Raw genomic sequence first — 24,632 nt, 5'->3', positions numbered from 1 at the left:
AAGCTGGTGTGTTTGCAGGGGGCCGTGACGGTCACCTGGCTGGGTGCACTGCGCAGGGCGGGCCCTGGTGTCAGAGCCTCCATTTTACGGAGGGGGAGGGTGGGAAGGACGTCACATGCAGGCCATCGGGCTCCCAGCTTCCTGGTGGCCCCACACCTTTGGTCATGCCCTTTGCGTGACTCCGCTTCCTCCGGCGGGGACGCTGGCAGGCCTGGGGCGTGACTCCCACCCTCCCAGTCTTTGTGCTGGTGAGGAGCTGGGTGGTCTGCTCACCGTGCCCCTGGGGGAACGGCCATACAGGGGCATAGGTCAGCTTGCTGAGTGTCTCCAGCCATGGGACTGGAGAGCAGCTTCAGGACTTGGGGCTCGTTGGCCTCTTTCTAGGTGGGCGGCCCTAACCCGCCTCCTCCCTGTACCCCATGTCAGGAGGTCCTTTTTGGGAACCAGTGGAGTGAGCGTGGCTGGACAGGCCTGGCCCTGGAGCTGGGCGGTTTCCATCACTGCACTCTCCTGGCTTCCTCCTTGGCACTGGCTGGGCCAAGCCCTCCTCCCTGGGATGGATGGGTGACCCCCTCCGTGAGGCTACCTGAATTCTCGCTTACCCGGCCATCTCTAGCTGGGGGAATGTGGTGGCTTCCTGGTAAAATCAAATGCCCTGTAGCTCTCCTGAAAGGGCCAGCCTCAGATTTGGGGTCCCTGGTCCTGGCCCCTGGGCTCAGGACTTCACTGGCCGTGTGGGCTGCACCCTGGGGATGGACATCCTTTGAGGTTTGTGCTGTTGGGTGGGTGGAGGAGTGGCAGCTGCACTGGGAGCCCGGCGGCGGGTGGGCATTCGGGTTGCGGCTACAGGTCCTGCAGCCACTGGCCTGTCACTGCAGCCCCTCAGCCCTCTGCGGACAGGCCCTGCCTGTTCATCTTGTTAGGGACCAGCTCTGCAGGTGGTCACTTGGCTTATCCTAAAAAAAAAACCTGCCTACCCTGGGAAGTCCTGGAATCATGGGGAAGCGGAAGGTGACAGTAGGGAGCTGGCATTTCGTGAGCCAGTGTTGGGGGCATCTGCGGCACACACAGGATGGTGAAGCAGGCATGACACAGCTAGGAGGCTGGGTCACGGAGGGCTGGGGGGCTGGCAAGAGTTCGGCCTGCACCTCCCAGCTGCCTGGCCTGGCTGGATTGTGTCCCCCATTGTCCCCACCTGCCTCTAAGCTGTGAAGAATTTGGGAGCGGATACAGCTCTGAAGCTGTTACCTCTTCTGAACTGTGGTGGTTCAGGCAGCCCGGTCCTAGGTTAAGTATGCGCCTCTGCAGCTGGGGCATTCCTGGACAGTGGCCACCATGGGCATCTGGCCGCCCGCCAGCCTGGTGAGTGACAGCAGCAACTGCTGTAAGAATCGGGGGAAGGTGGTGTGTGCACGTTTGGTTGAATGTAGCTAGGCCTGGTGTGAGGCCTGTGGCCGTGGCTCCTGTGGGCTGTGGGCTTATCAGGGGAGTTGGCATGCCAGGGGCGTTCCTGCAAAGACCCTAGTCCTCATGCCCCAGGTAGTGGGTGTCTTCACCCCTCAGCTCTGTCTTGAATGCTTACTGGGTGCAGGTGCTGACTGCTCATGGGGAGTCCCTTCCCGACTGCTCTCTTCCTCCTGGGTGTGCTTCCCACTTCCCTCACCGTGGCTGGGCTGCAGCTGAGCCTGCCACCACTGGGTCTAATCCCAGTGCCCCTGGGCTGTATGAATGGGCTGTGCAAGGGTGGCACAGACTGGGCACCACTTCCTGTTCTTCCTCCTGCTCCTGGCGGGTCCTCAGCTTGCTCAGTATGGCCAAGAGGACCCAAAACACTATCCCCTTGCTGCTTGTGACAAAACTTGTCAACCTCTCTTGGTTTCAGCCTCCCGTCTGCATAATGGAGCAGGTCAAGGGTTTGCTCAGCTGGTAATGATGGTGGTGATATGATGTAGTGATGGTGTTGATGAGATTGGTGATGATGATGATGGTGGTGATGATGATGTAGTGATGGTGTTGATGAGGTTGGTGATGGTGATGATGGTGGTGATGGTGGTGGTGATGTTAATGGTGGTGGATGATGGTAGTGATGATGGTGATGATGGTGTTGATAGTGATAATGGTGGTGATGAAGGTGATGTTAATGATGGCGGTGATGATGGTGATCATAGTGATAGTGGTGGTGGTGTTGATGGTGGTGATGATGGTGATCGTAGTGATGGTGGTGATGATGGCGTTTGATGTTGGTGATGATGGTGGTGATGAAGGTGATATTAATGATGATGGTGATTGTAGTGGTGATGGTGGTGATGTGATGATGATGGTGTTATTGATGCTGGTGATGGTGGTGATGGTGATGATGGTGTTGATATTGGTGGTGATGGTGATGATGGTGGTGATGAAGGTGATATTAATGATGGTGGTGATTGTAGTGGTGATGGTGGTGGTGATGATGGTGTTGATATTGATGGTGGTGATGGTGATGATGGTGGTGATGAAGGTGATATTAATGATGATGGTGATTGTAGTGGTGATGGTGGTGATGACGGTGATCATAGTGATGGTGGTGATGATGTTGGTGATGATGGTGGTGATGAAGGTGATATTAATGATGAAGGTGATTGTAGTGATGATGGTGATGATGGTGTTGATATTGATGGTGGTGGTGGTGGTGATGGTGATGATGATGGTGTTGATATTGATGGTGATGATGGTGGTGATGAAGGTGATATTAATGGTGATGGTGATTGTAGTGGTGATGGTGGTGATGATGGTGTTATATTGATGGTGTTGATGGTGGTGATGAAGGCAATGTTGATGATGGTGATTGTAGTGGTGGTGTTGGCGGTGATCACCATGGTGATGTCGATGGCGATGTTGATGGCAGTGACGTGCAGATATGTCATTGTGCGCACGCTGGGTTCCTTCACAGACATCGCCCTAAGCTGAGTTCTATAATCAAGTGTGGTTTTCCTGCCAAGGCCCTTTCCTGTCTCCATGAGGGGCCACTGCCTGTGCCCCCGGAGTTTGAGGTCAGGCAAGACTGAAAGGTGCTAGGTTGGTGTCTCCTGACTGAGGCTTGGGGAAGGTCAAGGTGTGGGGGTCTGGCAGGGTCTTGTGGGTCTGATTGCAGATCTGCCTTTGGCTCTGTCTCCCCCGTGACTGAGCTGCCTGGCCAGCTGTACTTGAATGCCATGTGCCTCAGGGGCCAGAAACCTCAGGCAGCACCCCTGGGCCCTTCGTCTTGTCGTCCCATCCCCTCACTTCCCTGCATCTCCTAGTCTTCCCCCAGGGAAGTGCCAGCCCCTGATCTTGCACTGGGGAAGCTGGACAGGGTCCCGCTGTGGCAGTGTCCTGGGCTGGGGGGGAGAGGACAGGAGGAGCTCAAGGAGGGAGAGGCCAGTACGTGGTTCCTCCTGGATTCAAGGTCCTGCCTTCTCCGGATGTGTGCAGGCGTCGGCGATCAGAAAGGTGGGTTTGCCATTCAGAGTCCTTGAGGGTCTCTTTTGTCACGTGGAACCTGAGAGACCAAACTCACAGAGGCAGAGTCCAGAGCCTGACCGGACCCGGCCTGCCTGGGCTGTGTCCTGAGATATCTTGGGCTCTCAGGGAAGCATCTGTCCCCTCTGATTCCTGGCGGAGCCCGTCCGTGCTGGCTCTGTAACCCCTGTCTCTCCCGGCTCCCACATGTCCATGGGGCTGGCAGGACTGTGGCATTGTGTCTGGCGCAGAACCAGATCTCTGCCCCTCCCTTGGCAGAGTCCCACCTGCCCCTCGCCATGGCTTCCTGTGTCCACCGCTGCTTCCGTCTCACCCCTTCCCTCCTGGCACACTGGCCAGCCCCTGGGAGCTGATCATGGAAGGGCCCGTCTCACTGAGAGCTTGGAGCACCCTGTGTGTCGCGGAAGGTTGGGTAGGGCAGGGCTAGGGAGCAGGCCACCCTGGGGTCTGTGTGGGGCCAGCAGCCCTGAGGGCCACCTCCTGGGGGTCTTGTGGGCAGGTGCAGGCTGGAGGGAAGGAGGCGGGTGCCTAGGCATGCCAGCCCCATCCTCCTCTCTCTGCCAGGGTCTGGGTGATTCTGGGCCACCCCTGGCTCAGAGTAGGGGCCTGAGTGTTCTGATTCCCTCAGGCAGGTGACTTCATAGGCCTGGCTGAGGGAGGGGCTGGGGCCTCCCCATGGGGCTCCCGACATTGCCTTCTGGGAGCTCCCCATCAGACCCTGCTTTGGGGCCCACAGACTCCTGTGGAGGCAGGCCAGGGTCTCTCCTGACCGTTCAGGAGGGCCAGGCTGGCCTGTCCTCAGATGGGGCTGAGATTTGGGGCCAGGGTGTTAGTTGGGGAAAGGGCAGGGTAACCTCAGAAGAGCTGAAATTCCAGCCTGGGCCATCTGAGCTGTAAGCTGACACCTGGCCCAGAGGCGGAGAGTGGGCCATGCTCCTGGGGCTGGAGGTGACAGGTGAGTCTCTGCCTGTCCCCGCGGGGAGGTGGGGGACAGACATGCAGCAGGTGCTGAGTACCCACCCTGCCGAGGGCCCGTGGGGTCCATTCTTCAACAGCCTCTGCTGTTGGCATGCCCATTTTACAGAAGGGGAAACTGAGGCTTGTGGAGGTTAAGGGTTGCCTAGGGTCTCCCTGCCAGGGAGTGGTGTGTCCTGTGGCCCCAGGGGTGAGTAGGAGCCTGTTACCACCATGGCTGGCACCGCCTGTGCTGGGCATGGCTGCCCGCCCCACCCTGGTTCCTCAGGGCCCCTCACCCTCTGGGTCTTGCGGACACTTCCTTCCTCTTCCTCCCACACTAACCACCCTCAGCTTCCCCCAAACCTTGACGCGCCGTGGTCCCTGCCACGTACCCATCCCAGTTCCCGCCAGGGCTGCCCTTCTCCCTCCCCTGGGCAGCCAGGGGAGGCAGCACTTCTGGAGGTGGGGGCTGCTGGTGGGCGGCCTAGGAAGCTCCAAGGGCCTGCTAGCTGCCTGCCACGGGGTTTCAGTTCCGGGGGGATCCCCAGGCAGGCGGCGTAGGGTTGCAGGGACCGTGCAGGCAGGCGGAGCAGGCAGGCCCAGGGCCAGCGCTCGTCTGGGTGGGCTTCCTCACCACAGGCCGAGCTCCTCCCGTGTCCCGGGAACCCTGCCCTCTCTCTGCGCCGCCCTGGATGTCCCACTGTGGAGGCCATGGGACCCCACCCACACTCCCTCATTTGGAGCGCTGTCCTTCCCTCCACCGGGCTTCCTGTCCAGCTCCCTGGGGCCCCGGATTGGACGGCCTGGGTGTCCTCTGCTGTCCATCCAGACAGGTGGCCTGATCCCTTTGCCCCAGCCTGTGGCCTGCTCAGACCTGCCACGATTGGCCCTGCAGCTTCCAAAGGGATGTGGAGGAGACTCGACTTCCCCTCTCCTGTAGCCGGGGGTTCCCTGGCTGCCCAGGAGGGGCTGGAGTCCTGATCGCTCGCCCCTGCCCCAGCCACAGTTGGGCTGGCATTTCCTGCCGCCTCCTCTGCCACCCTCGCCTGCCAGACAGAGGCCGGAAGAGAGTTGGTGGGGGTTCCCCAGGCTTCCTGCTCTGGGGTCCAGGCAGCAGAAGCATCCTGGTGCTGGAGGGCGTTCTGCAGCGAACTTGGGTCAACAGGGGCGTCCTTTCCCACTTCCAGCAGCCCCTCGGGGGTGCGAGTGTCCCTGGGGTCCTGGTGGGAGCTCACCGCCTCAGCGAGCAGTCTGTGTTGTCGCTGGGATGAGAACGTTCCTTATTTCAGTGTTCGCAAACGTGCCGCCTAGCCCCCGACACTCAGGATCTGCCGTCTGGGGCCCAGGGAGCTGCTCCGTGCCTGCCTGCCGCTGGGCATTCCGGGCATCTGTCTCCGCTGCACGGCTTTTGTTCCTGGCCTCGTGGTATCTGTACTTCAGAGTCAGTTCTGTGCCAAGGGAGCGTCACTCCACCTCTTCCATGCTGTTTTCCTGGGTAGAAATCTAGTAGACGTGTGAGGCGCCTGGGCGCACGTGGGGACCACTGTCTTTCCTCTCTTCCGTTTAGCCCTGGAGGTCCCCATGGGCTTTGTGAACTCCTCCTCCCCTGGGCTTCTGAGTCACACTGATTGCCTGCGGTCCCTAAGGGGGCACGGTGGCTGTAAGGCATGTGAGGCTGTGTAATTGTGGGGCCCCTTGTGGCTCAGGTTCTGAGGTTCCCAGATCCCGTGATTCAGTTTTTGCCACTCAGGCCCCTCTGTCACTCTCTTGCGTGGGGAGGGCTGTGCGTCTGCTGGCCCCTGGGTTGGGTCTGGGTGTCTGACACTGTCCCTGTGGCATGAGGGTGAGTCTAGAGGGTTAGGGAAGCCAGTGGAGACCAGATGGTGACAAGCACCCTTGCAAGACCAAAGTAGGATTTTGTGTGTGTGTGTGTGTGTGTGTGTGTAACAGAGTTTTACTCTTGTTGCCCAGGCTGGAGTGCAGTAGTGAGATCTTGGCTCACTGCAGCCTCCACCTCCCAGATTCAAGCGATTCTCCTGCCTCAGCCTCCTGAGTAGCTGGGATTACAGGCGTGCACCACCACACCTGGCTAATTTTTGTATTTTTAGTATAGAAGGGGATTTGCCATGTTGGCCAGGCTGGCCCCGAATTCCTGACCTCAGGTGATCCGCCCACCTTGGCCTCTCAAAGTGTTGGTATTACAGGCGTGAGTCACCGCGCCCAGCCCCAAAGTAGGATGTTTTAGGAATAACACCTTATGGGAGCCACCACTTATGGGGGCAGGAACAAATAAATGACCTGGAAAAGAGCCTCCGCGCGTGTGGCCCGGGCCTTTCGCTGTGGGCAGGGGATGTCCAGGCATTTTTTTGCCTTTTCTTTTTAAATATTCTCTTCCTGGCCAAAAAGCATCTCTCTCTAGAGGATTCCAGAAAACACACCCAGCCTATTGTCACCCAGACTCTGGGAAGGTGTCTGCTGTGGATGGAGTCTGTGTAAACAGGAAGGGTTGGGAGCGGGCCTGGAGCAGCTGGCTTAAGGAATTCACCTCCTGAGGTGGTCTGGCAGGCTGTCCCAGAAAGCCTGTAGTCATCTCCTCCCATTCAGAGTCCCCCTGACCCCTCAGTCTTCCCAGATTATACCTGCAGTAGGGGGTGGGGTGGAGAAGCTGAAAGATTCCAGGAGTGACTTCTACCATGGCCTCACCATTCCCGTCTTCTTCCCAGAGGCCATGAAAAAGGTGGGCGGCCTCCCCAGGGGTGCCTGGGGCCTCACGTTGGGCCACTCCAAGGCCCGGCTTCTGAACACGGTGCTGAGGTTTGGGCTCCCCACGTGGCCCGGCCTCCTCCCAGGTGCCCCCAGGGCTGCCTGGTGGACGTGCCTGCAAAGCCGATTTGTGCACACTTGTAGTTTCTTGTCCCTTCTGCCTTCAAGTCGGCACGGTCCTTCCCTGGATTGGCCCGGATAGAGGGCCCAGCCAGGTCCAGGCTCAGCCTGTTTGGGCTTGGCGCCGAGCAGAACTCACTGCTGAGTAGCTGTGCCTTTCTGCATTTCACAGATGAGGAAACTGAGACTTGGAAAGGGAAGAAGCCGGCTCAGGTCTCCTCCTCCAGGGGTCAGCTGAAGGTGGGTGGGGCGGGGCTGTGACGGGGCAGCCCCGTGGCATTCTCAGGGTCCCCGCAGTGGCCTGGTGGGCATGGTAGTGGTTGCCTGGCCTAGGGGCAGCTGCAGGTTTCTGGGAGTGTGCCTTTGGGACAGCTGTCATCTGACACCTTCTCCATGCCTCAGTTTCCCTGTCTGGCACAGGCTGGCGGTGGTAGCTTCTCTGAGAGTGGCGGGGATCAGTAACATCGGGATATGCAGGTATTTCACAGACTCACGTGAGCAGCCTGAGTTTGTATTTGTCTGGCTTAGATGCACTCTTCTGCCTGCCTTCTCTTGTCGGCCCCTAGCTATTCCCTCCCTGGCCTTCTGCGCCTGGGGATTCTGCCTGGACGTGGAGACCTGTGGGCTGCACGTGTTTGACGTTTACATGTGGTTCCTGCGTGTCCTCCGGGGAGTTTAATGACCAATAGGGCTGGTTTGTAGTACCCATCTTTGCCAGTAGGTGCCACCAACATCTGGTTCTGGAATTCTTTAAGTCTACATTTTTTAGTTCAATGAAGAGGCTTATCCAATTTTATGAACGATGATGGTTTCCAGTGGGTCAGACAAGGGTCATTTGCTGGTGGGGTCTGTATCCCGAGTGTCATGGAGCACTACTGGCAGCCAGGCCCGCCTGCCATGCTGTGGACCTGCCCCCAGGGCAGTGCTGGCTGAAGCTGGCATCCAGGCCTCCTCCCTACACCTTCCTCCCTGGGAGGGGAAGCAGGAGGGGGTGTGTGGAGCAGGCCTGAGGCTGCTGGAACAGGGGTGGGCACAGGGTGGCAGAGCTTCTGTGTTCCTGCTGCCTTCTCAGGATAGCTGCTTGGGGCAGCCGAGCTGTGTGAGATGAGGAATGCTGGCTTTGGACGGGGTCAGGTCTGGCTCCGGTCCCAATGCTGCTGGGCGGTGGCGGCATTTAGAACTCATGCTGTGTCTCTCCGAGACGCAGGGCGCATGGGCAGATGCTGGTGAGAGGCCTGGCTCAGGTCTTCTTCTGCTCCAGCCTGGCACCCAGTCAGTGAGCCAGTGCCCTGGACATGGCCGCTGTGAGGCCTGGGAGGTGAAGTCTTCCTGGGGCTGTGGAGGGGTGTAGCCGGGGGTGTCCTCTTACCTGGGGCTTGTGGGCTTAGTCACAGCCACTCCGCTCATGGTCCTGCTCGATTCCCCAGTGTGCCTGTGATTGCCAGGGTGAGGCATGGAGGGCCTGAGAGACCATTCTGCAGATGGGAAGGCCGAGACCTGGAGAGGGAGAGGGACTTGCCCTGTGTGCCCGGCCCGTCGGAGGCAGGGTGGGGCAGGCAGGTGGTGCCTACGGCTCCCGGCACGAGCTGCCGTCTCTGCTGCCTTGGGTGGGCTCTGACATTTTCCAGTGATCACTCATGCCCATGGGCAGTGGATTCGCCACCTGGGAGACTCCCTCCCACTGTACAAGCCTCCAGGGTGCGGGCGCCTCCTGAAGCGTGTTCTGGGCTTTGAAATCCCTGAGATGGAAGGCGGGAGTGTGGGAGGTCCCAACCTCTCCTGAGGTATCTGTGGGCTGCCCTCTTGCTCCTGGCACACACCCAGGCCTGGCACAAAGCCACCCAGCAGTGCCCAGCCCACCGCCCTCATGGGAAGTACCCCGTCCCACCCCTCTGCTCCCCTCAGACAGATCTCAGACCACGGAGCCAGGGGCCCGAGTGTGCGGTGCCTGGGTTATTGCTGCTGTGGCACCTGAGCAGGCCCAGGCAGTGTGGCCTGAGTGTGGCCTGCTGCTGAGGGCCACAGACATGGCAGTGGGTCAGCAGGCAGTGCCAGTCTGGCTTGGCCACAGGAGGCTATGGGACTCAGGGCCTGGCTTCCCACGTCTGTAAAATGGGAGGATCTCGGTGCTCACTGTGGACGTCCCAATTCCACGAACTCACCCATGCCCAGAACCGACCAGGTCCTAGCACACGGGAGGTGCTCAGAGACACCAGCCTCTGTGCCTTTTACCATTATTCCCAGACTTTCACCTTGAGCCCCTGTGGAGTGGGCAGAGTGGCTGTCTCGTCCCGGCCACCAGCCACTCCTCCGTCTGTCTTCCCCGGATATGAGCCTGGAGCGATGCGGGTTGGTGCGGCCCAGGCAGGCATCTTGGGGCACACTCACAGCGGGCTCTTCCCGCATCTGCTGCAGGCCCAGCCTAAAGCTGGGTTCTGGCACAGGGCAGTGCCTTGGAGGGGTCCTCCGGGACGCCTGGCCCCTAGTGAGTGTACATTTGCGTTGGTGAGCTGTCAAAACCTACGGGGCCACCTTGGGGGTGCCGTGGTCTTCCCGTGGGTGTGCCCGTGGCTGGGGGAGCAGGCATGTGGTGGGTCCCAGCATGGCCTGTGCTGACTGCCCTCCTGTGGCTTCTTGTCTTGCAGATTTCTCCACCCAGGTGAACTCGTCCCTCACCTCCCCGACAGGCCGAGGCTCCATGGCCGCCCCCTCGCTGCACCCGTCCCTAGGGCCTGGCATCGGCTCCCCAGGGCAGCTGCACTCGCCCATCAGCACCCTGAGCTCCCCCATCAATGGCATGGGCCCGCCCTTCTCCGTCATCAGTTCCCCCATGGGCCCGCACTCCATGTCGGTGCCCACCACACCCACCCTGGGCTTCAGCACTGGCAGCCCCCAGGTGAGTGTGGGGTTGGGGCAGGGGCAGGGGGTGGGGTGGGCCTGGGGTGGGGCCTGGGGCAGGGCTGTGGTTTCCCCTGCAGGGTGTCGCCTCATCTTGAGGCCTCTGGGAGGTGGGTGCTGAGATCTCCCCGCTTGATTTGGGAAACAGCCTTGGGGAGTTGCGGGCTGCAGGGGTCTGAGCCCAGGCGTGGCTGACTGCCAAGCCGGGCCTTTTGGATCATCAGCCAAGGTGCCTTGCAGCGGTCCTCTGCCCACGTGACCCCTCCCATGCTGGAGGGCTGGGGGACTCCGTGTTTCTGTGCCGGGGGGGCTCAGCAGGGAGAGGCCTTAGCCTGCTTTCCCAAACGCCTGTGGCCACACAGCCTGGGTCCTCCCCTGAAGTCTGCTTACACTCAAGCCAAAGGGCCCCCAGGGAAGGCGTGTTCAGGCTCAGGGCAGCTATTCCCCCGCCAGGGACACCGGGCCTTGGACCTGCAGTGGCTGGTGTGGCAGCGGTGCTCTGTGGTCTTGGCTCCACGTGGCTCTGTGGGTGCCTGGCCATCTGTGGGGCTTGGGGACCTTTTCCACAGTTGGGGTTTGCTCAGTTGCTTCTCCAGCTCAGCCTGGCCCTTTGGGCTCTTTCTGGATCAGGAAGGGCTGGTGCTGGCAGAGCCTGGCACAGTCCAGGTCTTGTCTTGCGGAACTTGGGGACCCCTCTTCCCTCGGGGAAGTTACTCCAGTGTCTCTCATGGAGTCGTCCCTAGCCCTGGGATCTCCTGTCTGTGAGGATGGAGGGTGAGACTGGGCCTCCTCCCCTGGCCCCCAGTGATTGCTTGTGGATTTCCACCAGGCCCTCCCTCTCCAGGGGCTCCATCTGCCCTGCCCCAAATGGGGGGTTCTCCTTCCACTCTGGAATTTCTGTGTTTGGGTTTAGCCCTTTGTCTAGCAGCTGAAGGCTCCATGGCAGAGTTTCGGTGCCATCTCAGGAAAGCCCACCAGGGTGGGACTCGCCCTAGTAGCTTCTCTGCCCACAGTCACACAGCTGATAGCGCCAGATGTGCCCTGTGGACTCCCAAGCCCCCTGCTGCCCCACCTCATTTTACCTAGGTCAGGCACTAGGCCCAAGGGATTACACGTGAGGGGGCCAGGAGGCAGCAGGTGGACACCTAGCCCTAAGCACCCATGCTACCTCCTGGACAGCTGAGGACTGCACCTGGTCCAGGCCTGCTGTGGTTGGGGTCTGGAGCCGGCCCACTGCCCATCCACCTGGCCCGTTTAGAGCTGGCCGTGGCCTCCTGAGCCCCTTTCCCCTGGAGAATCTTGCTGGCTTTCTGGGCCAATGCCATCAAAGTCCCTCTGCTCTGTGGGACGTATGCAGAAGAGCTGGGGTCCCTGCTTCGTGTCCCCCTCACCTCACCTGGCCTTCCAAAAGCAGCCAGGAGGCCCAAGGTGCTGGCGCAAGGTAGGCCTGGTTACGTTATTTTTAGCACCCCAGCCCTGCCCCTGCTGGCAGCACAGTGCCCTGTGGCGAGAGGGCGATGAAGACTCGGCTTCTGCTGTCCCTTGGCTCGCTGGCCAGCACCTATGGGGTCCTCCCAGGCCTGTCGCCTGCCCCGGACACCCAGGAATCTAGTGCACAGTTGGTGCTCCCAGAAACCCAGGGGTCCCTGGTGTCCTCAGCACTGTTTGGCCCTTCTGGGGGAAGGGATGGGCTGCTCTCTGTTTTCTCCTGTGCAACCAGGCCTCCGGCACACAGGAGGGGCTTGTTGAAGCCCAGTTGCTCGGGAGCCCGTGCTGCAGACCCCTTGACACTGGCGAGGGCCCCAGTGGGGGGCGGGTGAGGAGCCGACGCGGGCTGCCCCAGACGCCCCTGCCTGGCCGCTGCTGGCGTCGGTCTGCTGGTCTTACCCGAAGTCAGTTTCCCTCGGTCTGAGGCCCATGCTTGACTTGGCACTGGTTCCCCAGAACCCATAGTTCCTTCCCCGGGGGTTAAGCCCAGCGTCAGGACCTCAGCAGTTTGTCTTGGAAAGCTGGGGTTCCTTGCATTTATGGGTGTGTGAGTAGGGTTTCAGGGGGGATGTGCCCCCACTCCCGGCCCCAGAACCACAACCGCAGAGTCAGAGTTGCTGGAGCCACAGAGGTGCTCTGACTTCTGCTGCTGTTGAGGAGGGCCAGGCACTCTGCCAGGCGCGGCCTTCTGCCTGCTCCAGTCCATGGCCAGGAAGGGCCTTCCGCGTGGCCGGGTCCAGGCCACTTGACCCCTCCTGGCGTGGGAATAGGCGTTTGGGGGTGCTCGGGTAGAGCTGGGCCAGACTGCAGCTGCCTGGCCCCTGAGCCGTCCCAAGTCCCCTCTGTGGTTTGGGGGGAACGTTCCCCACAGTGGCCCAGAGCCTGCCTGGCTGCAGCTGGCTCACTTGCACATGTCACAGGTATTGGGGGAGTGAGTTGGCACCAGCTTTCACGTAGAACACTTCCGAGTGCCCAGCGTGGTGCTGGACGTGCTGTCAAGGCCTCTGAGCTCCAGCAAAGCCTCCTGGCGGGAGGGCCTGCACGGGGCCTGTGGGGCTGTGATGTGTGCACGGAGGCTGAGTGGGCTTCATGGTGTTGGAAGCAGGGTGGCACCGGCGCCGGGCACCTACCCGCCAGGGACTGAGGTCAGAAGGGAGCATGGAGAGGAGCTGGTTTGCTCCTGCCTTGGTGGACGGATGAGCCCCAGCAAGGCCGAGGGGTCTGCTCCTGGCCCAGAGTGGGCCTTCCCAGGTCGGGGCTGGTGAGGGACCCTGCAGGGGCTCAGGAAGGAAGGGTGTGGTAGGTGTGGGGAGAGAGCCGAGAGATGGGCAGGAGACCTGGGTGTGGCATCGAGGCGGCGGGAACTGAAATGAGAGCCAAGGATCTGAAAGGGGAAATGGGGCAGCCCTCACCCTGGCCACGCACGGGGTCCTGATGCTCCAGCAAAGCACCGATGGCCGCCTGGCTTTCTGGGAGCCGGAGCAGGGGGTGCGGGAGGAGACCCTGGATAGCTGCGGGGCACTGCGGGAGGGACAGAGCAACGCAGGCCCTGGGGTGGCCCTGTGCTGCGCTCCCAGGGCTGTGAGCCAGCCTGAGGCCCAGCAGCCCTGGCTGGAAGGGCGGAGGAAGGCGCGCCTGGCCTCCTTGTCCCGGCACAGCCTCACCTCTGCAGCCTGGACCATCCTCTGGGTGGGCCCAGAGAAGCAAGGGGGTATTCCCAGGGCCCTGCAGCAAAATGGGCACCCCAGCCTGGCCTCCACGCCACTCCAGACGTGCAGGGGCTCCCAGGCCCTGGGCTCACTGGGCTAGCCAGAGCCTATGATCTGACTGAGGTCGGGGCAGCCAGGGATGCACTCTGAGTTCAGCCTGGGAGCTGGCTTGGCCACAACACTGAGGGGGGGTGACCGTCTGCCATTCCATGCTGCCCGGAGCCCTTTCCCAGCCAGGGATGCTCTGGCGCTCCCTCAGTTTACCCAGGGCAGGTGCAAGGCCCAAGGGACTGCACCTGGGGGGCGGGAGGCAGCAGGTGGACCCCTATGTACCTGGGGTGGCTTGGGGAAGCCTGGAAAGAGGACATCTGTGAGTTCCTCTCCTTGGGCCTGCAGTCATGGCCTGTGCTCTCCAGCCTCTGGCCCAGGGCCTCCTCACACGCCTCGGTGCCTCTCCAGGGCGAGGGCACAAAGCGAGGTGTCTGACACTTCCTGCTTGTGGGCACTTTTGCTGCCCCCGTTTGGACCTGACCCTCGCCCCTGGCTGTTCCAAATTCTTTCCTTTTTTCAAACAAGCCATTTGCTTCCCCAGCTCTGAACATTGGCCTGGGAGGCCCACTGCCCGGGACACCCCTTTTTTCCTCCCAGGCCCTGGCCCGTCTCCACTGCAGCCACCGGCCACCCTGTAAGGCAGCGAGTTGTCTGCGAACTCTGCCCTGAGCAACTCAGTTACCCTCGCATTGGTGCTCAGAGGCCCTGGCCGGGCGCGGTGGCTCACGCCTGTAATCTCAGCACTTTGGGAGGCTGAGGCGGGAGCATTGCTTGAGATCAGGAGTTGTAGACAGGCCGGGGCAACATAGTGAGACCCCATCACTGCAAACAAACAAACAAAAATTAGCTGAGTGTGGTGGCATGCACCTGTAATCCAGCTACTGAAGAGTCTGAAGCAGGACGATGGATTGGGTACAGAATTTCGAGGCTGCGGTGACTGATTGTGCCACTACTCCAGCCTGGGCAGCAGAGTGAGACCCTGTTTTAGGGAAAAAAAGAAAAAAATTAGGCACTAACATCATTCCAGTGTTGCAGACGAGGAGGCAGGTCGCAGTGATGAAATAATTTTCCCAAAGTCACGTGAGAACGGAGGAGGCTGAACCCGGAGCCAGGGGTCCGTGTCTGGGGCCTCAGTGCCTTTAGCGAGGCAGTGACTAGACCAGTGAGCCTTGGAGGGCTGGGCAGGGCCTTGTCTCCTGGTGCCTCCCTGAACCCAGCACACGGCAGGGCCGGCTGGGCACTGAGTCTGGGCAAGCTCCGTCCCTCTCGGGGTTTCACTTGCCCCTTTTGCAGCGTGTGGGGACCATGTGTGACCTGGGCCAGCCCCTGACCTCCCTGAGCTGCAGCCTCCGCATCTGGGGCCCCTGGGGTTTTCCATGCAGGGAGTTGCAAGTGTGTGTGCAAAGCTCGGGCACCGTGGCACTCAGCAAACGGGCACCGTGGCACTCAGCAAACGCTGGGGGCGTTCTTTTGCCCTTCAGTTTCCTCCCTTCTCTGAGAAGCGCACCTGGTGCCCACGAACGTGAGCACTGGGCATTTGGCCAGTCACAGAGTGGCCACCTGGTTCTCCACACACCTTCTGGCACCCCCACTGTGCTGCGTTGTCACGGAGGGCCTCCTGGCTTCCTTCAGCCCACCTGAGGCCCACAGGGACCAAGCATCCTTGCAAAGCCTTGCAGCCCACCTGGGCAGACTGAAGAAGGACCTAGAAGCCTGAACAGGCTGGGGCTGGAAGAATCATTCCAGGCGCCGGGGCCCCTGTGAAAGGAGGCTTTGGGGTGGTTTCTGCTTTGCTTGCATTGAGCTTCAAACTCTTCCTGTCCCGTGAGAAGGGGGGATGGGATTTGGAGGCCTGAGGAAGGAAGGAGGGGAGCTTCCTGCGCACAGGCGGCGGCAGGGGTTTGCAGAAGTGGAGGCTGGGGGCTGGGGACCGCCTGGCTGAGTGCTCGCCGCCCTGCACAGCGGGCTGGCGGGCAGGATGCATCGGGAAGCGCCTGTGGGTCCCCTGCGCTGACTGCAGAGCTGGGTGGAGGCAGCGGAAGCAAAACTGCTGTGTCACTGCACGCGGCAGCTGTTGCCAGGGTGACCGGGTGAGTTTCCCACGCTTGCCCGGGCAGCAGCGTGCGGCCCGACGGGTGGGGTGGAGGGGTGTGAGGAGAGGCCAGCAGTGTCGCGCCACCTGATGCCCGGGGGTGTGGCGTGATCCCCTCTCCTGTCACGTGACCAGAGCCCCCGTCCTGCGGTGTTGTGGGGTACATGTGTGGTTCTGGGGGGTCCCCAACCCTCCTCCATTCTGGGGACGGGGCCTTGGCGTCCTCATCTGTGGCTTGGGACCCCCCAGAGTGCCTGCCTTGTGGAGCATCCCGGAGCACCCAGCAGGGCTGGGCACTGCCAGGAGCTCAGTCATGAGAGGCAGCTCTCATTTAGGTGGGCAGCGGGCAGGGGGTGCTAGTAGGCAGCGTGTGTGTTGTGGGGTGTCGGGGTCCTTTTCCACAGAGGCCTTGGGTCTGCTGTGCGCTTGTCCTGAGGTTGCCACTGCGTCTGCTAACCTGGCCGAGCACGCACAGCGGCCCTGCTGCTCCTGGGCAGTGTGGCGGATGGGGGCACAGCCCTGTCTAGCCTCGGTGCCTGTGTGAAGTGGGGGTATGCTGCACCATCCTTGCTGCAGGGCTGTGGGGGACGTGGGAGGAACCTGGTGTGTATCCCGCTGACCGCTGTGGTTGCCCCCGCAGCTCAGCTCACCCATGAACCCCGTCAGCAGCAGCGAGGACATCAAGCCTCCCCTGGGCCTCAATGGCGTCCTCAAGGTCCCCGCCCACCCCTCAGGAAACATGGCATCCTTCACCAAGCACATCTGCGCCATCTGTGGGGACCGCTCCTCAGGTACGGCTGCTTTGGGAGCTGGGGGCCCGTGGGACAGGGCTGTCAGGCCACTGCAGGGTCCGGAGGCCTCCCCAACTCGCCCTCCTGTGGGCCAGGCAGGACCCCCAGATCAGGGTGCAGGGAGGTAGGTGCCTGGGCCATGTCCCAGTCATCTCACTGAGCTCCCTTCCGAAGTTCTCACATCTGTGGGACAGCGAGTGTTGGGTCGGCTGGGGCGCAGGGCGGACCGAGGCTTCCAGAGAGGAGGCGGCTGCTGACGGCAAGGTCAGCATGGGGGCAGGCAGCGCTGCGCCTCCTCCCTTGGCTGGGTCTGGGCAAGGGGCTTATGCTGTGCCACTGACCCCCAACAGCCTGAGCGGGAAGCAGGATGCCCTCTTCCGGGCCGCACAGAGCAGCGGACTTTCCAGGGGCCCTGTCCCTGGGGGCCTGGGATTTGTCCCTGCCCCACTCCCGAGCTGTCCTCGGAGGAGCAGAGAGGGCAAGGCTGGGGCCCAGCCCAGTCTGAGCCCAAGTAGGGGTCTGGAGACCAGCAGGGCCCTTCCCGAGGCCTGGCCAGCCAGCTGGCAGTGGGGGGGTGGGTTCCCCGCGGCTCGCTGGCTGCTCCCCAGCCCCGCCCTGTCTCCCCGCCCCCTGCAGGCAAGCACTACGGCGTGTACAGCTGTGAGGGCTGCAAGGGCTTCTTCAAGCGGACGGTGCGCAAGGACCTGACCTACACCTGCCGTGACAACAAGGACTGCCTGATTGACAAGCGGCAGCGGAACCGGTGCCAGTACTGCCGCTACCAGAAGTGCCTGGCCATGGGCATGAAGCGGGAAGGTAGGCCGCAGCGGGGCACGGGCAGGTGTTGGGCAAACGGGGGCCCAGGCTCCCCACGTGGCCGCCCAAGATGGACGACGGAGTGAGCATCCCAGACAGAAGCTCAGCAAGGCCTAGGGAGGAGTGGGGGCGGGGCCCTGGGTCCTGGTTTGCATGCACGTTTGGGGGTGTGCCTCGATTCCTCCCATCAGGTCCTGTGTCTGGGCCTCATGGGGTGGGAGGTGCTGTCTTGGGTGAAGGTCTGCTGACCTGTCCCTGTCCCAGCTCTGCAGGACACCCTCCCTCTGTCCTCTGCTGTGCTGCTCCCACGGCCCCACATGTATGTGGTTGATGTGTCTTCCTTCCCGCCAGCCCCTGGTGGGGTCCCCAGGCAGGGTCCAAGCCACTGCCTCACACCAGGGATGTCCTGAGGGGGGGCCTGGTGCTGCCATTTCATTTCACCTTCTTCTGTGTGACCGTCTCGGCCTTAGTGGTCCTTGTTGAGAAGCCACAGTCTCTGCTAAGCCTTGTGCCCCTGTAGGGCTTCCTCCTTGGGCCTTGGGTCTAAAGTGGTGTCCGGGCTGGCATTGGGTCCTGTGCGCGCAGCAGAGCTGCCTTCTGGGGCTGGTGTGGCCGTGCCCAGGGTTGCCAGTCAGGCTTTTCTGATGGGGAGGATGTTTCATGGAGGGCTGGCATTTGGTCAGGCCCACCGTTGGCTGTGCAGGTTGGGAAACCGAGGCCAGAGGGTTTCGGCCTTGCTCAGGGTCACATGCCATCTAGACCTTGTTGCTTTCACCAGAGGGCAGAGGAGCGTGTGCCCATCCTGCAGAGGTGTGGGCCCAGCCCGGTTCTTCCAGGTGCCTGCGGTGGCAGGTATAGCTTTGTCCCTGGAAGATGAAAACTGGGACGGGACAGGCATGGTGGGCAGCGGCCAGGGCCACTGTGCCAGGTGTGGAGACGGTCCTGTTCTGGGGTAGAGAGGCCCGAGGCATAGCTGGAGCCAGGGAGAAGGCCTCCACGTGCAGCCTGAGCCTGGCTTACCTGGCGAGGATGCCACAGCACAGAGAGCTTGGTTGAGTTGAGACCATGCTCAGCAACGCCAGGCCTGGGTGTACAGCAGTGAGCTGGCTGTCCTTTGAAAGTGATTAGCAGATGACCAGGGGGGCCCCAGAGTACAGTCAGTGCAGGCTGAGGGGAAGTCGGGCGTTGTGGGAGCCGAGGGGAGGCACCTGACTCTGCCTCGGGTACCTGGCGGGACTTAGGCAGGCAGGAGGGCTGTCCCAGCTGATGCCTGAGGAATGGAAAGGTGTCCACAAGCCTGGCTGCAGGGAACAGCGTCTGTGCCGTCTGAGACTGTCATCACAGCTGCCCTCAGAGATTGGGGATGGCCTTTCAGTGTGGTGTGGCGTGTCTGTGGTGTATGGGTGTAGGTGTGGTGTGCGTCTCTGTGTATGGTGTGTGTCTGTGTGTTGTGGCATGTCTTTGTGTGTGTGGTGTGGCATGTCTTTGTGTGTGTGGTGTGTCTGTGTGGTGTGACGTGTGTGTGTGTGTCTGTGTGTGTTTGTGCATAGTTTATGCGCACGTGTGTGCGTGTGGTTCTCAGGTTCTGATGCCTTGCTCTCGGCTGGAGCCCTCTCTCCAGGCCGCACTGACTGCTTCCGAAAGCCCCGCAGCCTAGTCATCTGTGTGGTTGGGATCATCAGACTCCTGCTGCCTGGGTCCCCCAAAGTGTGGGGCCAACACCCCATCCCATCCCAGTAGAACTGTGCAATGTTGGGGTTGGGGGGACCTGGAGTCACGTGGTCTGACCCTTGCTCTGGTGCCCATCGGTGACTGGGTCCTGTTACGAGCATGCCATGTGGGGGGCACCCTGGACACCCCCTTCCTGATCCCCACACATGGTCTCACTCGCCCCATACCTCTGAGATAGAAAAAGGGGGCGCAGAGAGGTGAGCCATGGGGAGGTCCCAGGGCCAGCAGCAGGCATGGCCCGTTTCTGGCCACACATGGTGTGGCATGTCTGTATGTGCCGGTGGAGGCATCTGGTGCTTCTGGTCCTTCCTCTTGGCAGCGCACAGCCCTGGAGACCAGACTTACGGGCCGTGAGAGAGACAGCTGCTGCTGTCAAGGGACCCCCTCCCCTTTGCCTCCAGCAGGATTCTGCGTCGTGAACATGCATTCAGAACGCTGCCGAGCGCTCTCGCCCCAAACACAGCTGCAGAACTCAGCCTTGGCATGAAGGGTGCCTCTGCGTGGGCGGAGGGGGGGTGAGGCCCCCGTGCCAAATGTGCCCTGCTGCCAACGCCTCTCCTTGGGCACAGGGAAGTCTCTTACCTCCCCACCCTGGCTGTGTGGGCTGCACAGGAGCCTGTGGAGCTCCTTACCCTTGGGCAGCGTGATGGGGCCTCAGGTGCAGCCTAGGCACTCGCCCTGCAGGGACCCCACATGGGATCGGTGGCTGGGAGGGCTTGGGAGGTACCCTCCTCTCCCGCCTGCGTCTGGGTGCTGGACAAGACCCCTTGGCTCCAGATGAGTCCTGAAATGGAGAGCGCTTCACTCTCTTCTCTTGGGGCAAAGCACTGCAAGGTGGGCTCCCTGGCAGTGGAGGGCACGGCTGTGGGCTGCACGCGTGGGGCATGGCAGTAGCCCTCGGGAAAGCTATGGGGCCAGATTGGCCAACGCTAGGTGCCCGTGGCCCAAAGTGTGCATACAAGCTGTCTGCCTTCCCCCAGATCCCTTCCCTCCTGCAGGATGGGTGCTGTCGGCACCACTCGGGGGGCTGAGCCCGCCTAAGCGTTAGGCCCCTGGCAGGCTGCCACGCTGACTGGCCTTGAAGCCACGTGGCCCCTTGGCCTGGTTTGTGATCACACCCCTAGAAACTGAGGCTGGTGCTGAGGTGTCGGGTCCCATTGCAGTGTTGCGAGGGAGTCACCTGGGGTGGGTCCTGGGGCTGGCTGAAGGCAGGATGGCCCAGGTGCCTCTTGCAGTGACTCTGCCCCCAGCAAGGGCCCACTGTGGCTCTGGGGCAGGTGGGATCCCTACCCCTATGCTGAGGATGCCACAGGCTGATAGCATCTCGGGTTGGGCAATGGGGCCTGCATTTGCAGGCAGCCGCCAGGAGGGACTTGTTCTGCTGCATTCCCGGACCAGGGTGGGCAGAGGCTGGGGGACTAGTGTGATGGGTGTTGGCCCTCTGCCAAGCTGAGCTGGGCCTGTTTGCTGAAGCCGGGGGTGGCAGGGCTTCGGGGCCTGTAGGCACATGTGGTCTGATGGGGAAGGCAGGCCTTACCCTTGGGGGTTCCCAGTCTGATGGGAGAGGCCTGGCTTCCACTTGGCGGGGGACACTGGCCCAGATTAGAGGGGACGGTGCATACCCCCCACTCTGCTTCCTCTTCCCCCAGGAAGGCTGCTCCCCATTTCCTTCCTGCCTGCCTTTGCTTCCTGTGCCCACCCCCCAGCTCGGAAGGACTGGGTGCAGAAACAGCAGTGTCTGGCATGTGCATGTGTGTGTGCATGTGTGTGTGTGTGCACTGCAGGGACACAGCTGACCCACATGTCTCTGATGGGGAGGGAGCCCCGGCTGTGTGTGCATGTGAGTGCATGCGTGTGTGCATGTGTGAGTGCATGTGTGCACATGTGAATAGTGCGTAGGTGTGCACATGCATGCACGTGAGTGCATGTATGGGTGCATGTGTGCACGTATGTGTGTGCACATGTGTAAGTGCACGTGTGTGCATGTGGTACATGCTTGCACATGTGATGCATTTGTGCACGAGTGCATGTGCGTGGTGCATATGTGCACGTGTGTGCATGTAAGTGCGTGTGTGCACGAATGCACATGGTGCATGTGTGTGAGTGCATGTGTGCACGTGTGTGTGCCTGTGTGTGAGTGCACGTGCGTGTGCATGTGTGTGCATGTGTGTGAGCGCACTGCAGTGACACGACTGACTCATGTCTCTGTGGTGGGGAGGGAGCCCTGGCTGGGTGTGCACATGTGAGTGCATTGCAGGAACATGGCTGACCCACGTGTGTGTGCACATGTGTGTGAGTGCAGTGCAGCGACACGGCTGACCCACGTGTGTGTGCACATGTGTGGAGTGCACTGCAGTGACACGGCTGACTCTTCATGTGTGTGCCTATGTGTGGGAGCGTACTGCAGTGACACGGTTGACTACACGTCTCTGTGGTGGGGCAGGATTCCCGGCTAGGTGTGCACATGTGTGTGAATGCACTGCAGGGACATGGCTGACCCCACATGTTTCTGTGGTGGGGAGGGAGCCCCGGCTGGGCTCAGGTGTGGCCCTCTTGCCATCTGGCCTGACACTGGGCAAGTGACCTTGCCTCGCCAGGTCCACAGATTCCTCATCTGTGACAGGCTGGGGGCATCAGGAAGACCCCTGTGAGCTTGGGAGCAGAGCATGGCAGATGAGAACACTGTGCATGGGTGGTGATGGGGTTGGAGAGCAGTGGCCGTGTGTGTGTGTGTGTGTGTGTGGTGTGTATGTGTAGTGTGGCATGTCTCTGTGTGTGTGTGTGTCTACATAGTTTTTATGCACATGTGTGTGCATGGTTCTCATGTTCTGATGCCTCGCTCTAGGCTGAAGCCTTGAGGGAAGGTACGCCACTCCCTTTAGAGACTCTAGGTGGCTGTGTGGCCTCTGGCACTGCTCTCTGGGGCTCTGTCACCCCACCCTTAAGGGGAGGCCAGAGTGGTTCAGTGGAGTTCAGTCCTGCCTGTCTTGAGCCCAGCTCTGGGCCGTGCAAAGGACAGAGAAAGGGCTTGGCCATTGCCACTACCTGAGGCAGAGGAACCAGCAGGGCTGGGGACGCCCTTGGGCCCCGAAATGCCTGCCTTCCCCCAGACCCCTTCCCTCCTGCTTGGCCCATAGGGGCTGTGGCGCGACAGAGACGTCCCTTGCGTCTGAGGGGCCGCTGTACCCTGAGTCCTGGGCCAGCATGTCTCCTGATGCTGGGACCGCAGTGAAGCCGGGGGCAGGGGTGCCTGCGCGGGGATCCAGCCGCGGCAGTGCGGGGGTCTCAGGTCTTCCTGGGAGGACTAGGCTGCGGCGTATGAGCCTCCTCTGCCTCCGAGCAGCGCTCACTCAGGCTGGAGGGTGAAGAGGCCCTGTGTTTACAGACGCCTCCCGCCCGGCCTGCGGCGCCAGCGGAACATGAGTCAAGCGTGACTTCGTCTAGAAGGTGATTGTGCTGGCAAAGCATGAGTCCCGGCCCCTCCTGCCCCCAGCCTATAAATAAAGCGATCATATTTATAATGATGCTGGGCAGAGCTGCCGGGCCTTTCACAGCTTCAAAGTGCTTCACAAAACACTCGCTAATTAATTCTCGGCTGTCCTGGCAGAGGAGGCAGGTGCCAAGGAGCCCGGTTCCAGGCGCCTGGGGAGAACTGGCAGGAAGGCCCCTCGCTCAGGGCCACCCTCGTCTGGGGCTCCCTGTGCCCTGGGGCTACCTCTGAGCAGGAGAAAATCCCTGGCACTGGGCCAGGCTGGTGTATGGGGTGGGAGGCTCTGGTGACAGCTCTGGGCACCTCCGGGCCCCCCGTGTGCTGGCGTTTCCCCTTGGCGCCGTCCTGGGGGTGGGCGCTGTCATTCTCCTCTTACGGATGAGGAAGCCGAGGCACCGAGAGGTCGGGGACTTGCCAGGGGCCACACGGCTGCTCGGGCTGTGGCAGGCTCTGGGCTCCAGGACGGCAGCTTCAGGCTGCTCACTGTCTTGAGGGCTCAGCCTTGCCCCTTTGGTGCTCAGAGTCTCAGTTTCCCCACTGGAGAGACACCAGTGCCAACTGTGTCTTGGCACTGAAACTTCAGAATTCTGTTGTTGGTGCCCATCCTTAGGGTCTCAGGGACCTGGGCCAGTGGAGGTCCCTGGCCCTGTCCCTGTCAGCTCAGATGCTGGCTGAGACCCACCTGCGTGGGTGCCTCCTGCTGGGGATTGGGGTCGACTCTGTTGGCTCAGGATCCTGTACGGAGGGTCCTGTGAGTAGTGACCCCGCCCCAGACGAGCACCGCACACTGGAGTGCTCATGAAGTCCCATGTGGGGGCTGCCAGACCCTCAATGTCTGCCCGTCAGCCGTGCCCCCCACCCTGCGCCCACCCGCCGTCAGGTTTCTAGTAGGGCCAGGCCTGTGTGCCGACTTCGGGGCCCCCGGCTGGCTCCTCCGCCTGGTTGGTGCATCTTGAAGCTGGGGCTGGGCCTCCCGGCCCTGAGTCTCTCTGTGTGGGCGGAAGTCCCTCGCTCAGGCAGCGGGCAGCGGGCCGTGCAGGAAGCTGTTGGCACAGGGTAGCTGAGAGGCGTCCACGTGGAGCTGTTACAGAGCTCTGGCTGGCGTGAAGGGAACCACACAGAGCTGGGGACCCCGGGCCTGGGGGTGTGAAGTGGGGAGGGGCTTGCAGAGCCTGGAGAGCGCTGCTCAGCAGGAGCTGTGGCTTTAGGAGGAAGTGGCGGCTGACACCATGGCAGGTAGGGGCAGGGAGGGTGCCAGAGGCGCAGATACGCTCTCCTGCCCTTGTTCCTCCTGCTGTCCCTCACGTTTGCCAAAACCATCTGGAAGCCAGAGGGCGGGAGGGTGGGACGGGACAGAGTCAGTCCATGGTGGCTAGTGCCTGGGAGAGCTCCAGGCTACCAGGTCTGTGTTCTGTCCACCACCAAGATGGCCTGGAGGGGCTGGGATGAGCCTCACCCAAGGCCCAGAAAGGTGGCAGCTCTAGGAACCCCCCTGCAGGCCATACCCTCGGGCCCTTAGAAAGGCCGTGTCCTAGGCCTCAGACCAGGAGGAGAAGGGGCCTGGATCAGGGACTGCTCAGCCCAGCACACTGGCAGGAGGGCACGAGGGAGGGAGGAATTGGCCCCAGGTCCGTGTCTGGGCTGGGAGGAGTAGGGCAGGAGGGGCATTTTCAGGGCAAGAGTGGAGAGGTTGACTGGAGGGGGGCGTGGAGCTGTGCCTCGCAGAACTGGCCTTGCGGCCCGGGTCCCGTTACTTTTCTGTCTGCTGTTGACTCACTTGGACAAGTCACTTTATCTCCATGAGCCACAGTCTTCTCATCGGTACAGTGGGGTAATGCAGGTGCCCGCCCTGTGAGGCTGTTGGCTGGTGGACGAACAGAAGAGGGAGGAGGTGGTGGGGTTGGGACCGGAGCCCCAGCTCAGGCCTTGCGGGGAAGGGGGCATGTCTCGGGGGAAACGGCCCATGAGCCAAGTGGACGCTTCTGTCCAAGCTCCGTCTGGGTCGCGGCCTGCCCCCTGGCGCTTCTGGCAGGGGGTGCCCAGATAGGCGGCAGAGGGGCTGAGGTGGCTTCCTCAGGGCCCAGAGTGGACAGTCCAGGAAGGCAAATCCAGGTGTGGGGAAGCGCAGGGCGGGAAGGGCCTCATGCGCCTGGGCAGCAGGGTTCATGCCCCAGGACTTTCGCTGAGCTCACCCCAGGGCCGATCAGAGTCAGCTGACCGGAGCCCAC

The 24,632-nt window shown here is 61.6% G+C and overlaps 1 protein-coding gene across 4 annotated transcripts in view; it reads left to right on the top strand.

Annotated features, from left to right (window-relative positions):
• The window catches only part of RXRA (retinoid X receptor alpha), a 110,052-nt gene that overhangs the window by 64,280 nt on the left and 21,140 nt on the right, over positions 1–24,632 (top strand). For 2 of the 4 annotated variants that reach the window (XM_032261946.1, XM_032261947.1), the window contains exons 2-4: positions 9,984–10,234; positions 16,217–16,367; positions 17,004–17,183. In XM_032261946.1, coding sequence (XP_032117837.1) covers positions 9,984–10,234; positions 16,217–16,367; positions 17,004–17,183 — 582 coding nt within the window. Of the gene's footprint in view, positions 1–9,983; positions 10,235–14,955; positions 15,575–15,698; positions 15,912–16,216; positions 16,368–17,003; positions 17,184–24,632 lie in introns of those variants that run through there. The other 2 variants (XM_032261948.1, XM_032261949.1) reach the window with 2 other exon arrangements.

Source organism: Sapajus apella, unplaced genomic scaffold (assembly GCF_009761245.1).
Source record: "Sapajus apella isolate SASKATOON/1434 unplaced genomic scaffold, GSC_monkey_1.0 scaffold126, whole genome shotgun sequence".
In the NCBI taxonomy this organism is placed as follows: domain Eukaryota; kingdom Metazoa; phylum Chordata; class Mammalia; order Primates; family Cebidae; genus Sapajus; species Sapajus apella.
Note: the sequence above shows the minus strand (reverse complement) of the source record. Positions and strands in the feature narration are given on the sequence as shown.